The 15565-nt window shown below is 36.1% G+C and overlaps 1 protein-coding gene across 3 annotated transcripts in view; it reads left to right on the top strand.

Moving 5' to 3' along the window:
- Positions 1-10848, top strand: part of LOC121314356 (double-stranded RNA-binding protein Staufen homolog 2-like) — an 89983-nt gene extending 79135 nt beyond the window's left edge. For 2 of the 3 annotated variants that reach the window (XM_041247515.1, XM_041247513.1), the window contains exons 13-14: positions 8090-8178; positions 9127-10848. In XM_041247515.1, coding sequence (XP_041103449.1) covers positions 8090-8178; positions 9127-9220 — 183 coding nt within the window. In that variant the 3' untranslated portion in view covers positions 9221-10848. Of the gene's footprint in view, positions 1-364; positions 389-6369; positions 6376-8089; positions 8179-9126 lie in introns of all 3 variants that reach the window. The other variant, XM_041247516.1, reaches the window with a different exon arrangement.
- Positions 10849-15565: the final 4717 nt, after the last annotated feature.

Below are 15565 nucleotides of genomic sequence, written 5' to 3'. Positions count from 1 at the left end.
TACAGACCCTTTAAAACCTATATCTTCAGGCAGCTTTAGAGTGAATCTTTACATTTCATTCCAGTGGCTAAGCATATCATTCATTGAAAGCTGTGATTTTGGACTGCAGGGCATGTCAGTATCACATCTTCAATGAAGGTGTGCATTGCAGCAGACAGCATTTGGTAGCTAAAAGCAATCGGGCATGCTTTCTTTAACCAATTCCTATTCTAGGTTCCATGTGTGTGCTCAAGTGTGTCCCCTGGTAGCAACTAATGACACATGTGAACTGCAACACTGAATTAAAGCAGCCATGGTATTCCACCCCAAAGCCAATGCATCTATTATTATGAAAAGCTTAAATAGTTTGCTTTTCTTTTGACAGCGTATTTCTATACAATCCAAACATGTCCTAAATTTTGTAGGATGTTATGTTAGTCAGGCTTTTGTAACTGCAGCACAGGAAGGCATTTCCCCAGGGGGAACTCTCCTGCTTTCTTCTGCACTTCTTAAAGTGGCTTCCTTTTTCATTTTGTGACCACTTTTTAAAAAGCAGCAATTTTGGCATCCAAACAAGTGGCACTTGTAGACCTTCTGTTCTGTTCATTATATGTGAAACTGCCTTTAAAACAAATGCATAATAATACACTGTATTTTTTTTTTTTTTTATGAATTACACAATTAAAGCAGTTGAAGACAAGGCTAGGTGTTTACATTGGTTTTATCAGTAAAAGCTCTGTTTTATATTTAATTGGGCCAGTAAGCTCAAATATCCTGTTTAAAGTACACATTGTTTCTGTGTACAGCTGTTAAAACATCCAGTGGTTTTATCGCCAACACATTAACATGTACTAGTTGGCAAATTCGATCACCCATGAGGGGAGCTTTTTAGTTTTTGTAAGCATGCCACTGATATAAGCTACTTCTAAAGCATTTCAAATGCAAACCTCATATTTTCAGTGGTATGGAATCTCATCAGGCAAAATCTAAAGCGAACGTCCATTTTCATGTGCGACCTAAGATGGCTGCCATATTGGGAAGCTGGTTAATGTCAGCAAATTGACACAAGCCAACAAATAGGATTTTTTTAAATAGGATGCATGTTACGGGGTCTCTGAAAATATTACACAGACAATAGGATCCCTTTAGAAACATGTAGTTTCAGTTGATAATACGTTGAGAATCATGCAGTTGAGCCCTGTTATTAAGAAGCCAAGTAAAGCGTGCATTTTCATACATTATAGGATACACTTTTTTCTACTTCTCAGCTTTCTTATTCCCTTTAAATATAATTGCTATCATTGCAGCACAAGATTAAGGGTCTGGAGCCCTGTGTGTGCAACAACAAAAAATGATTGATCATCCATTACGTATATACTATGCAGAAGATTATCTGAATGTATGCTATGTGTTGCAGACATAATTCTCTGTAAGCAAGGCTTGGCATCCAATGCTACATTTTGCGTCTTTCAAGGCCCTGTGTGTGCTTGATTTCACAGCTGGCTGAGTGAGAGACTGTAATTCAGCGCTCCATCCCCTCTACCTCTAATAAGGCCAAGTTACTTCAAGAAATAGTTCTGGTCCACATTTTATGTGGGGGTGGGCTTGACGAAAGCAAGTTAAAATGAAAAACTGTGTTTACTGTTAGTGATGTGCAGAAAGTTGCTGTAATGTCCCAGAAGAGATGAAGGAATGTTATTATCAGACTGCTCCGAAGCTTTGATCTGGAAAGAATTGTGGGCTTTATGGGATTCTCTTTCTAATGTAATCTCATGTTACTGCCATATATGAGAGAGAGTCAGGCAGCTCCTTTTAACATATCCTTTAGAAAATGAAACATCAGTTTTAGTCTTGCTATGATGGGACGGGATTAAACTACATAATAAAAAAAATTAATTAATTAATTGAATATTATTAGTATATATATATATATATATATATATATATATATATATATATATATATATATATATATATATATATATATATATATATATATATATCCATAATCCACACTGTTAAGGGGGAAAAAGTTTTTATTGAGAAAAAAAAAAAATTATTTAAAATGCAAAACGGAAACTGCATTAACGGAGTTAATACTTGGTGGAAGCACCTTTGGCAGCAGTTACAGCTCTGTTGGGATAGATCTCTACCAACTTTGCACACCTAGGTTTGGCAATGTTTGACTATTCTTCTTTACAAAACTGTTCAAGCTCTGTTAAGTTCCTTGGGGAGCGTTGATGGACAGCAATCTTCAAGTCATGCTATACATTTTTGATTGGATTTAGGTCGGGGCTCTGACTGGGCCACTCAAGGACATTTACCTTTTTGTTCATTAGCCACTCCAGTGTAGCTTTGGCTGTGTGCTTTGGGTCGTTGTCATGCTAAAAGGTGAACTTCTGTCCCAGTTTCAGCTTTCTTGCAGAGGGCAGCAGGTTTTCCTCAAGGACTTCTCTGTACTTTGGTCTATTCATTTTTCCTTCTATCCTGTCAAGTGCCCTAGTCCCTGTCGATCAGAAACATCCCCATGACATGATGCTGCCACCACCATGCTTCACAGTAGGGATGGTGTTCTTTGGGTGATGCCCTGTGTTGGGTTTGCGCCAAACATAACGCTTTGCATTTAGGCCAAAAAGTTCCATTTTAGTTTTGTCAAACCACAAAACTTTTTGCCACATGGCTACACAATCTCCTGACTGTTTTTTTGCATACTTCAAACAGGATTCAAAGTGGCCTTTTCTGAGTAATGGTTCCTTCTTGCCACCCTACCATACAGGCCAGATTTGTGGAGTGCTTGGGATATTGTTGTCACATGCACACTTTGACCAGTCTTGGCCATAAAAGCCTGTAGCTCTTGCAGAGTTGCCATTGGCCTCTTGGTCGGCTCTCTGATCAGTCTCCTTTGGTCATTTAGTTTGGAGGGACGGCCTGATCTAGGCAGGGTCTTGGTGGTGCCATAACCTTCCACTTCTTAATAATCGTCTTGACTGTGCTCCAAGGGATATTCAAGGCCTTTGATATTCTTTTATACCCATCCCCTGATCTGTGCCTTTCAACAACTTTGTCCCGGAGTTCTTTTGAAAGCGCCTTAAAATTATTCACAATGGTGTTGAAGAGTACATAGTAGTTTGATGAAAAATAAATATCAGTTAACTGTAAATTAAATCATTTAGGGGCAGCCAAATTGGAAACCGCTGGTTGCTATTGAGATTCACCAGTAAATGTACAAAGTAAATCGTAATGTTTATTTCTGACATTTACAGCTTTACTTGGTAAATATAGTTATGTTAGTTTTATTGAGATACTGTTTTGCAATACAGACAAATTCTTGAATTTAGGACGTTATTTAAAGAACCTGAGTCCTAAAATATTAAATATTGTAAAATGCTGTAAATTCTTCGCTATGAATTGTACGTATAACTCCTGGCTTGTAGCCCTCATTCCATTCAAAGCCTTGGGGGAAAAAAAAGCCTGATAGTCCATTACCTGCATTTCCTTTCATCACAAGAGTTAGATTTAAGAACAAAGTTACTTTTTTAATTGGGCCTCAAACAGTGACAGAGATGGTAGACTCTCAACTGTCTTGAGTAGATTAAACATATTCCTCCAAATTGATATTTCAGACAATTCCGCTTCAATCAGCACTTTATCTCATTAGAAAAATAATGGAGTAATTGGCTGATGCTACAGTAGGTAGAAGTGTAATGCCGATTTGCCAGGTTTTTAACAAGAAGTTGTCTTGGAATTGATTTATAGTGTTTATCTATCTTTAGGAAGTAGATATATTCTCTGATTGGGAGATGGTAAAAGCTTACATTCACACTTAGTGTGGATGTGATTACAACCTAGCCCTATGACGTTTGAAATGTAGCACAGCATTAGAGGGTTAGAAAATATAAAACAATATGATGCTGTAATTGTGTTTAATTAGGTATTGCTAACACTACAATTACATGTACTGCTCTTAAAAGCTGCTAGAAGGATAGCTGCTTCTAAATTAAAATTGAATCTAATCAGTTTTTTTTTTGTATATAAAGGACTGCAGATTTTTGTTAGTAGAATTTTACTTTGAGAACAATGCTTTGCAGCATTACTTGAGAAGAAGTTGGAACAGAAACAGGTTTGTTAGCCCTTAATTGTACTCTAGCTGGGGAAATGTGCCAAGTAGTGGTTTGTATCTAGACCAGGGAATCTCAACCCTGGTCAAGGAGACCGCCATTGTCTTCTGGTTTTCATTCCAACTGAGCTCTCAGTTACTCAACCAGACCCTTCATTGAACTAATCATTTGCTTAATTAGACCTTTTTACTTGTTTTCAGATTAAACAATGGCAGATTGCAAGTAAGCTATAACATTTTATAAGTAATTTCAACTCTGCAACTTTGTAAGAGCTGAGAACAATAAAAAAAAGGGTCTAATTAAGCTAGATATGTAATTGAGAGCTCAGTTTGAATGAAAACCAGAAGACACATGGGGTCCCCAGGACCAGGGTTTTGAAGCCCTGATTTAAATGATCCACTGGTAATAACTAAATTATTTCAATAATCAGTATATTTATTTGTGTTTTAAATATGTATTAATTAATCGTTCAATACATTGCTTGCCATACCAGTTCAATTACACATCTACATTTAAAAAAAAAAAAAAATGTTATCAGAAAACCAGTTAGTATTCTGTGTTAAATGTCTGGCCTGGTTAACAGCCTCTCAGTTGTGGATATTTCTATTCCTAACCCTGAAAAAGAGCTGTGTTTATCTGACAGAACGTGTTCCACATCCTGACAGAGCTGATTGACATTCCAGTGGAGGTTGGTACTTTTGTCAGTGCAGTGCAGAGTTACAGTGACAATAGTGACAGCAGAATAAATAAATATTTAGCGGAATTACGACACAGCCTGTATCATACCATTTATATCTTAAGCGGTTTTAAGTGGTTGTGAGTAACTTATCAAATACGGTAGTATACAGAAAACAAATATAATTCAGTACTGGGAAATACCTGTATTGGAATCCATAATACATACCTATATTTGTACATTAAACACATTCTTTCTTCTCACACTTGTTTGCTAGTGATATTAAATTGTATTGAAAGACAATTACAAGTAATATTGGTGCCAGTTTCCTTAGCTGGAGCATGCATGAAGATTGTTATATCTCAGTTACATATTGTAATAAAATAAAAAAATAAAAAACATTAATTTCAGTCAGATTGGCGCTTGTGTGGTCATGAGCTCTCTCTTCAGAGGACAAGATGGGTTATTTCACAGTCACTCTACGACAAGAAGTTCACAGTTTTGAACTAGAAAATATTTTTATATTACTTAAACCATAGACATCGTAAATAGTATCACGACTGAAAATTTCACAGTGAAAATAAAGATTAATTGCACTACTGGGCTCCACTTTCTCCTGTCTGCCTTAGTTGATTGCTGTTTGTATTGGGTCCTAGTGGAGACTTCTGAGTATATGAATACATTATTGAGAAATAAAAGTTTTAGTACTGCTGCAATGTGAGGGGGGGTATTTCTCTGTGTCCCCTGTGTAAATAATGCTATTTGCTGCAAATTGTTTCATAATGTTTAATATGCATATATTTACTTGTAATTTGACAGATAAAAAATATTTGGTTACATGTAATTGGAAGTTAGCTAGTGAGTCATTAAAAATATTAACAGAGGCAATAGGCTTGCTTGACATTCCCCCTGCTGGTTGAGCCGAGATTGTTCAGCTGCAGATTCCCTTCGATGGTGGTGCTATTCAATGTGTTTTTCGATTCACCAGCATGGGACTGGGGAAGGGTTTTCATGTAGATCCTAACCTCATTGCTGAGGACGTCTGCTGTGTGTGATCAAGACCCGTAAATGTGCTGCATCTCTAGATCCGATCCAAGCCTGACTGGCAGGGTGGGGGGGTCTTGAACTCTGACCTCCCAATGCAGAGGGTCAATGTACTAGTGGTGTGCTAACACAGACCCAGCTCACTGGCCCATGGGACAACAAGTACAACATGGGTTTGAAGTCAGTTGTTTTGCTTTGAAAGGGAGGATCTTTGGTCTTAAGTGTAGGAAAATAAGGAAATAAAAACCTGACAAGTAAGGACTTAAATTCAGGATCTCATTTTGTACCCCTTTTTTCATAATGTGATGAGCTTTGGGAGAAATGTATTATAAAGGTACCACAGTGAGTTCTATATTGCTTAGTTTTTGGGAAGCGTTTAATAATGGTTAATGATATGTTTTTTTTTTGTTTTTTGTTTTTTTTTGCAAGAAATGTTATTGTTAAATTCAGCATCATAGACAAGCACCCTGACAAGACTGCTCCTCAGTGACTGGGCTCCTTTGCATGGTCATTGGCCTGTCTCAGATTTGTTTCCCAAAAGCTGGTCGGAAGGATCAAGTTGGTCTCCAGCAGCGTGGGGATACCAGGGAGTCGACTTGTGGGGAAAACGCTTGACTCTTTCACCTGCACAACATCTGTGAGAGTCACACCATCAAAACTGTAATTGGGGAGCAGCTAATTCCTGATTAATTTAAGATCGGAATGGACACATCTGTCTTCGTACCCAGCAGCTCTCCTGGCCCTAAACAGGTCCTCTGCGAGACACCCAGAGCAAGCTCAGTGGGATCACTGTCAGCTGCAAGATTTATGTCATCTTCCTCCATCCTGAGAACCGCTCCATCGGCTTCAGACATCTGGATTAAATTGCTAAGACGTCAGAAGCAAAGGAAGGGAGAGAGTGCATATCAGGAACAATCAGTGAAGAGATGTATGTTAAAGGACCAGGTGTCTTTGCCAAGAGGCACACAAATCATTTTTACGTGAAAATATTTTACATTTTTCAATGTTTTTTCTTTCTTTTTTAATGCAAATAATGACATAAGACCTGCAAAAGAAGTTAAGACCTCACACTTCAATTTAATATAACCCGGTTTCTATAGTAAGCACAGTTAGGTTTACCATGTTATTGTTCTGTATTGGTTTAGTGGGTTGGAGCACAGGTTATAACTCAAAAATAGGTGGTATGTTGAATAGAAGAAAAATTTTGTTACAGAACCATTTTAATTTTTGTATTTCTTTTTTAAATGTTGTTTCTGTATTGGAGGGCATCTCTCATCTAAAACTCTGCTTGGCACACATATCCCAGTACTGGGAAGTTTTTCATTCACCCAGCAAGATGGGTTTCATGTTAAAAAGGGTTTTAGCAACAATCAGTAATCTCGGTATAATCGTTAATAGGATTAAAAATCATGAGATCATAGATCATAGAGATTCATAAGATATATTTGGCTGTATTGAGTATGAAGACCTGTTATTGTACCAGTTGAGCACTCTTCTTAATTATCCAAACTCACCTTTCTAAATTCATCCAATAATTAGAACAGGGGTGTACAGTCATGGCCCTGGAGAGCCATTTCACTCCAGGTTTAACAGGTAAAAAGATATAATTAAACTACTTCAGGGTCTGGGTGGAGAATTAATTGGTTCAATTAAATAATTTAGAACAAGGTTGTTACAAAGACCAAGAGTCAAAGAACCAACTTTGGACACCCCTGAATTAGAGAAAAGAACCTGGTAATATTCCCATGGTTAACTTAAAGAATGTGTTGAGATGATGAAAAAAAACAAATTCAATTCTAACACATTTCATGGATTATATCATGTTACTGGAAAAAGAAAAAAAAAATATTAGCACAGAAACTGCCATTGGTCCCGTCACATAGGTCAGTGGAATCTTAAGTACAAGTATTAAAGTTTTCTAAAGATTAGTCCTGTGATTCACTGTGCATGTCTACAGCAGTATGAGCTATCACTTGCAAAAATGCTATTACAAACACCTTCATCCCCTGTGGAGAAAGCAGGAAGAATTAGTCCAGTCTCACTCACTGCCTTCAGCTTACCAGTACTAGCGATCGCTTTGAGAGAACCCTAGACGTCACAAAATAGAAATGTTTACATAATAGTCATGCAAAAATGTTTTTAAAGGATAGCTACCAAAACAAGCACTGGCTGCAAAGTGCATCCTGTTGGCACGGTGTCTCTGAGATAGCCGAAATTATTTTAAAAGCAGGTGATATGTAACATTTACAAAGCCATCTGTTTTGTTCAACAGGCAGCCCTAAATGCCTTGAAACAGCTGTCAGAACAAGGATTGGACCCTGTGGAAGGCACAATGAAGGTAGAAAACGGATCACGTGAAAGGTAGATATAAACAAAGACATCACAACAGGGTTAAGATGGACTGGGTACAGTGTGGACAAAGAACCTAGAAAGATCTGGGAGCCAGGAGATACTCATTTTTTTAAATGTGCCAAGGCATCATAAAGTAGTCATACCACTCCAGGACAGAAAGTATAATATATATACTGTGCTTGATTTGACCACTCACTAAAATACATGCCCACCCCTTTAACCAATTAACATTATAAACATTGGATAACAATAATGAGCTGCTCCTTTACAGTCACAGTATTGATAAAGGATTATTTGATTACCTTTAACTAAAATATTTGGCTTTTAGTGTGTGTGTGTCACTTGCTGTGAAACTATCTAATAAAAGAAATCAGTAATTTGCATACTACGTCAAACTATTTTTAGCGTGCCTGAATGCTATACATAGCTTGTATTCGTCACACGCTTTTGTATATTTAATTAGTCATAATGAGATCCACAGAAATACAAGTTGTTTCACAATCCTTTGAGTGTCTGTTCCCTGAACAATATGGCACATAAGATCAAATGGTAATAATGAAAACATGGGCAGAGGACAGGAAGTAGCTGAAATTATTCAAGAATATTGTTTTTAGTAGGTGTGACTGAAAAAGGTTACACAAATGTCAGGCTTTTCCTTAAGTTTAGGTTGAACAAAGTACATTCTTCAGGCTAGAATCAGTTTATAAAATTGTAAAAGGTACCATTTTAATTAGAAAAACTACTTTAAAAAAAAGGAGGGGGGTAAATAAATGATTAGCTTTTTAGCTTAGAAAAAAGAAAAGAGAGAAAAATGGGAGTCTGTGTGATCTCATGCCTTTGTTATCAGAATGTAAATATTGTTTAGTTTAAAAGAAGTCACCTTTGGTGATGACCTGTGACCCTAAGGTGGCATCTGCCTTGGAACTCTGTGCTCTTCTTGACATTTCCATCTTTCAGACAAGTGAAACATCTGGGCGAAAAGGCAGACAATAAACAGACTAACTCAGGCACCACTGGCCAGGACTGCAAGGATTCAAAGGCTGTCTTCTAGGAGCCCCGGCAGCGCCCATGGCCACCACTGCATCCTTATAAACATGTCAACACGCAATAGGGTGGATGTGTATGAGCAAATGAATGACTAAATACCATTATTTGAGTCTATGTGAAGACAACACTATCCTAACACAAAAATAAATAAATAAATAACTATAAATATATTAAAAAATATACAAAAATGAGTAAGAACAATTAAATAAATACATTGCATGATACTCGTAAATCAAGGGAAATCAAAAAGGTATACAGCATTTCCACTTTTGTACATGAGTAGACGTTTTAAAGATAGTTGCCCATTGGCAGACACCACAATTGTGCTACTGAAAGCTAAATTAAACATTTGTTAGTAGAATATCACATCCAACTGAAATACTGATGATGTGGTTCAGTTACAATTTTTAAAAAAAATAGTGACTTTCAGCTTTTTCTTTTATAAATAATGCTTGGGTGTTTAAAAGTTAACCAATGACAGTGCTGTGAGAGTTGTAGTTGTTGTCTTCATATATAGTCATGCAGCTTATCTTTTATGCTGACTTTAAAGCATTCATCATACTATATGAATATGTATGACTTGCAAATACAAATACCATACCCTGAATTTGTATGCAAAAAAAAAGAACAGTTTTCAAAAAAATTGACAAACAAAAAATGACCAAAAAAAAATTGACAAAAAAAAGAAGCTTATTAATACATGAACTGGTGTTAGAACTGATCGGTAGAGGTAAAACTTCAAGCATGGCAGTTTAGAGTTTGAGTGTCATGAACCTATTCTCCCCCCTCCTCCTCTCTGATGTGTGTTGTATTGACACACTGTTTACTTTGGCTCATTGTTTTGAATAACCTTGAAGTTAGGGAGTTAATTCCACAACAATAAAGAATAAATAAGCGTTACACCTCGTAGTATAACTAAAACACAAAGAACAGTGTGTATGCTGATTATTGGTGCACTTTATAACAGCTATTTGTTATTAATGAATGGCCAAATATAGTAAAACTACATCAGTTCATGTTTAACTTTGTATTGTGTGGGATTTTTTTTCCAAGTGTGTGTGTGTTAAAGGATGAGTAACTGGAATACACCTCAAATAACTGTAACAGTAATACAAACAGTGCTACCTTGTTATAAGGCAAACTTTTGTAGCACAGAACTGGATATAAGGTGCCTAATAAACATACCTATCAGTGTGGTAGTCCCACAATTCTAGACTGCTGACGATCTTTCAGCCAATCAGAGCACATGTCTCACATGCTTTATTCCATGAATTCCAACACAGAGAAACACAGTTCATGACATCAGCCATACCATATTTTTTTCCTGTGCTATAGTTTTAATATCAGCACAGTTGATGTTGACGTCAACTGCTTTAAAAAAAAAAAAAAAAAAAGTTGCCTGAGGCACCTGTTGGAATTCCATTCAACTGTAAACTCAATTCAGAACAGTGACATCATAATCGGGCAACTACCTCAGCCACTTAACTGTATTCTTTTTCATTAACCCTTTCCCTCTTTTCAGTGGAAATGACAATGAATTAAATAAAGGTTGGTCATGACTAGAAAACAAATATTGTTGTTTTTTTGTTTAGTTTTTTACTTGTATATTTACAATAAAGCGTATATAATATAGTTATAGGTCTCTCTGCGTCTGTGTATGGGTTTGATCGGCACGTGATCCATCACTTCTGCTTCTGCCAGTGTTACCCACGTACACAGACATTCGCTGTCCGATAACCCCTTATTATTATTGCTTTTGTTGGATTGCTGAGGACAAATGTTTATCTCCAAAAAAAAAAAAATCTGAAATGTATGTTTTGTAAATGTAATTTAATGTCTTTAAGGGTAGAAACAAGTGAATGTGTGTTGTAAGAAATGTAAGTTCGCTACAGATTGAACAAACTGCAGTTATATCTATATATCTATATATCTATATATATAATGCCATTCAAGGACGTACATTCCAAAATTAACAAATGTATAATTAACTAACGTGTCTCTTTAAAAAGCTGCTGTGCCTGTAATAGTTTCATTCTGAGGCTTCATGAAAATATGCTAAAATGTCACATTGGTAATTATGAAAGTCTTCTCAGTTTATGTTAGTGGTCAGCATTTGAGAGCAGTTTGTCTACATTTTAGGTACAAAACATCTGTCTCTGACTGAGAAATGTGAAAATGTATTTTTTTGTGTGCTTTAGGACAACTTCAGCAAAACAGTTTGATCATCTAGTTTCAGTCAAAGAAACTGTGGCATTAAGAACAATGTGAGATATCTTGTCAAGGAATTAAAACAAGTGCCTCCTAATTTTCTTCTGAGAAGAAAAATATGCAGTGTAAGTAATGTTAATGTTGAATACTGTCACTGGGACAGATGCTGCAGTATATCAGTTACAGTACTTACTGTGTATCAGACTTAATTAATACACACAGTATGTCGAGGGAAAAAATGCTATGAAATTTCATCACAATAAACTTTTAGAGAATGAGTTTTGTAATTGACAGATAAACCCAGTGTCTATGAAACACTTTTTGGGGATGTCAGATATTGTTTGTGCTATTAGATTGCTACACAAGAGTGACTGAGGGAGTGTAGTATAAAGGGGTTTTAACCTGTTTTAGCAAAATGAAGAAATGACAGTATGTTTATTTTAGTATTCTGTACATTGAAAAATATTTTATTCAGCTTAAAGGAGTGATAGCCAGTTCTTTCAAATCAATTTTCTTACCTACAGCTATGGCCAAAGGTTTTGCATTACCTAACATTGCTGGATTGAGACATCATTTATATATGTGGAAAAAATTAAAATAAAAAAAAACTATATAAACATAATTTAGGTATTTTATTTAACATCATGTTATCAAAGAAACTACAAAATGATATTGCAGAAGTCTACCGGAATCCATAATAGTGCTACGGTATTTCAGTTACAGTTAGATTTTGAAATGTAACATTGTTCCATTTTTGTCAGTTTGTCAGTGTATGGGAAACTACAAAGCAAAAATAGTTAATTCTATAGGGTGATGCAGAACTTTTGGTCGTAGCGTTATTAATGTTATCGTGTGTTTCCCATTTTTGGTGCTGTGAACCATTTGGTGTTAGGTCAAGATACAGGGATGCAAAAATGTCAAATACAAGGCTATAGATAGGTTCCTGAATCTGGTGCCTTTGCTGTAGATCACATGGTCAGATTGCTGTAGACCTAGTAAGATAAACACAAACAATTCCATCTCTAATGTGTCTGCAAAATAGATTGAAGAGAAAAAACAAAATAGCTTGCAAAATTACAGTCTGCAGAACAGTAAAAGGGCCAGTCGTAATGTCTCTCACACTAAAAAGAAGTAAATGGATGTTATCACTCATTTAAACCAAATAATAATAAATAAACTGATTCTGTCCACCACCAATCTTACACCACAACATCAGAATTACTCAGCAGCAGGGTGCATTTACATTATTAACATTTGATGTTTTTTGTAGGCTGGGTCACTGCCTGGTAGCCTTGAGACACTGAAAGGGTCCAATTAGTGTTCATGAAATAGCATTCAACACCTTTCTGATAAGAGAAATGAAGTATCTTAGAACACCTCTCCTCTCCCTTGTTTATTATTAAGAAATCATGTAGCAAGATAAACTCTTTGCAACGTGATAGTGACCTGTATGCTTATTTTGTGAGTCAATGGCTGAGAAGCCTCCTGGTTAATCTCAGCAATCAGCAAAAGGGAGATGCATCCTTCTTGACTTGCACAAAAGAATGATGGTGATGAGCAAAAAGTGGCCTGTATAGGCAGTGTGTGGAGCTTTCATGGCCGTTAAGACAGGTTGTGTGGTGAAGCTTTCAGTACTGCTTTGTGCCAGATCTGTAATGTGGATACATTTCTCCAGTGCTCTATTTCCAGCACCCTTTATAGCGACCCTTAAAAAAACAAAAAAAAAACTGCATTATTTTTAATGCAGTTACTTTTGCAGTATCGCGATAATGTTACAGTTACAGTATAATTATTGCCAAGTAAGACATTCAGATAATTTCTGTGATTTACTGCAGGGTGCATAGTAAATCAGTTAATAAATAATGAAAACTACAAGTTATTAGTTCAGAAAGAGTGCTGAGTATACTGAACAAAAGCATAAATCACTGACGTATTGCAAGAAAACCATCCAAAATGTCCAGGAAATCGGGGGGGAAAAAAATCAATCGTGTATTAAAAACATCTTAATGTAGCTGTTATTCTGGATAAGGTCTGCTTATCTGTCATACATCTTTGAGTGATCTTGCTTAGCGCTAACCTGTCAATGACAGTAATATTACTACAGTGTGACTGTATATAACTGATGTCATTTCTCCACTGCCCCAGTTGGCAGTTTGTTTGTTTTCAGTTTCAGCTACTCATTTTCCTTTTAGAGCAGAAATTGTTTCGTTTGTGACAGATGAAAGGATCCACTGGAAAATCCTTTTTTTTTTGCCCTCTTTCATACAAAAAAAGGACTTCCAGTTTGAATCCTTCTTGCAAATTCCATTTACTGAAAACACTGCCTGAGAAGAAGGGAATCTAATCTCTTGTGCTCATGTGTAAGCTGTGAATGATGTAGCTGACAACAACGAGGACATTGTGTAATTACAGGAGGGGCTTACAGTGTAACAGGGGATTTTTGTTTTTCGCTATTTGGAGGTGGGATAATTTATCAGTCACAGATTAGTAATCACTTACTAGAGCAGATGAGATGCCCGATTTGATGTACAGCTATGGCCAAAGGTTTTGCGTCACTCTAGAATTCACTAATTTTGCTTCATAAATAACAGAAATTCAAATGTGACATTTCAAAATCTATTATGGCTTCTGGGAGACTTTTGTGATATCATTTTGTAGTTTATTTGATTACATGGTAAAAGATGTAATTACATTCATAATGTTTTTATTTTTTTTATTTATGTTAATTATGTGTCATTAAAAATTATAAGTGATGCAAAACATTTGGCCTTAGCTATATATTTAACTAGGTTAGGAAACATTTTGTTGTCATTCCCTATTTAAATATTGTTTTGAAAAATCCAATCACATCTTTATTTATAGATTCATGTGTTTTTTTTTTTTTTTTTTTTGGTCACGTTTGATAATGAAATCGCCCAATTAAAGTTGCAGGGACATCAAGGGAATGTAAATGATATAAAACAAAATGAGAAAATCCAGAAAGGAACAAAGTTAACAGATTGTTAGGCTGGCACACATCTAGTAATGTTCCTCAGTCCAGACAAGCAGTCCCTCACAGGGGCCCTGTAATGGGGAGATCTGTTTACTTTATAGTATCTTGCCATCACCAGATTCCAGGGATCTCTCTTCAGGGTATGTGTGGTACAGTAGGCTGCAGGTTGTATATCTGTTTCTCTAAAATACACTATTATATACATTTACTTGCACTTGTACAAATTTACTTTTATACCTGCAATTAATCTCACAAATATAAATTAAAAAGACAAGCTGTTCAAAAGAGTACCAGCTGGAAACATCACCCCTGTGTTTCACATTTGGCACAGGAATGAAAAATGTTTTGCTGAATATACTTCTGGTAGCAGAGATGGCAGGAGAAACAGAGTTCACCTGAGTGAAAGTGAAAAATGCGAAAATAAGGTTTTAAATACAAAAGCCTCAGGAGTTTGGGAGAAGGTTTTTATGCCAATGAAAGATAAAGCAAACTGACTTCCAGCTGTAGTTATTGCCCCTTCAGTAAAGGCTCCTTTCATTTTTTTTGTATTCATGTAGAAATGTTACTATTTAGGTTAGTCATAGAGGCCCAGTGAAGTAACCTCCCTGCTCACTGTATTTGCTGAAAAGCCCATGATAAAATCAGCACAGAATATGCAGACATCACACCTGACATTGGAGACAATGTCCTAACTAACTGGAATAAAACAATTACCATGTTTCAGGCAAATGGTGGACTTTGTGTTCTATAGTAATGTTTTTTATACTGCTTATGAATTTTAATCTTCCATGACAACTCTCCCTTATGTATTAAAACTAATCCCCACAAATGCCCCGATTAGTTATGCCTCAGTAAACTTTGGTAACTAGAGGCAAAATTATTGGTGTCTGCAAGATGTAATCTTATTGGCTTGAGCCCACAATGGAAAGCCTGTATTAGTCCGTCAAATCGAAAACAACAGTGTTGCTCTCATCTCCCTTCCCTGCAGCAAACAGCCCAGAGGATATTTTTCTTCAAAGGAAAAACCAAATACCCCTTCATACCAAGCAACAGAAAGGCTAGTTCTTCTTAAGGTTTAAAGTTAGTGAACTACAAGTATCAAACTATATGCAACCCGTTATACACTTTAATAGTTGCTATATCCATTTA

The sequence above is a fragment of the Polyodon spathula genome, chromosome 4, assembly GCF_017654505.1.
Source record: "Polyodon spathula isolate WHYD16114869_AA chromosome 4, ASM1765450v1, whole genome shotgun sequence".
Taxonomy (NCBI): domain Eukaryota; kingdom Metazoa; phylum Chordata; class Actinopteri; order Acipenseriformes; family Polyodontidae; genus Polyodon; species Polyodon spathula.
The sequence above is the reverse complement of the archived record's forward strand: the minus strand, read 5'-3'. Positions and strand labels throughout refer to the sequence as shown.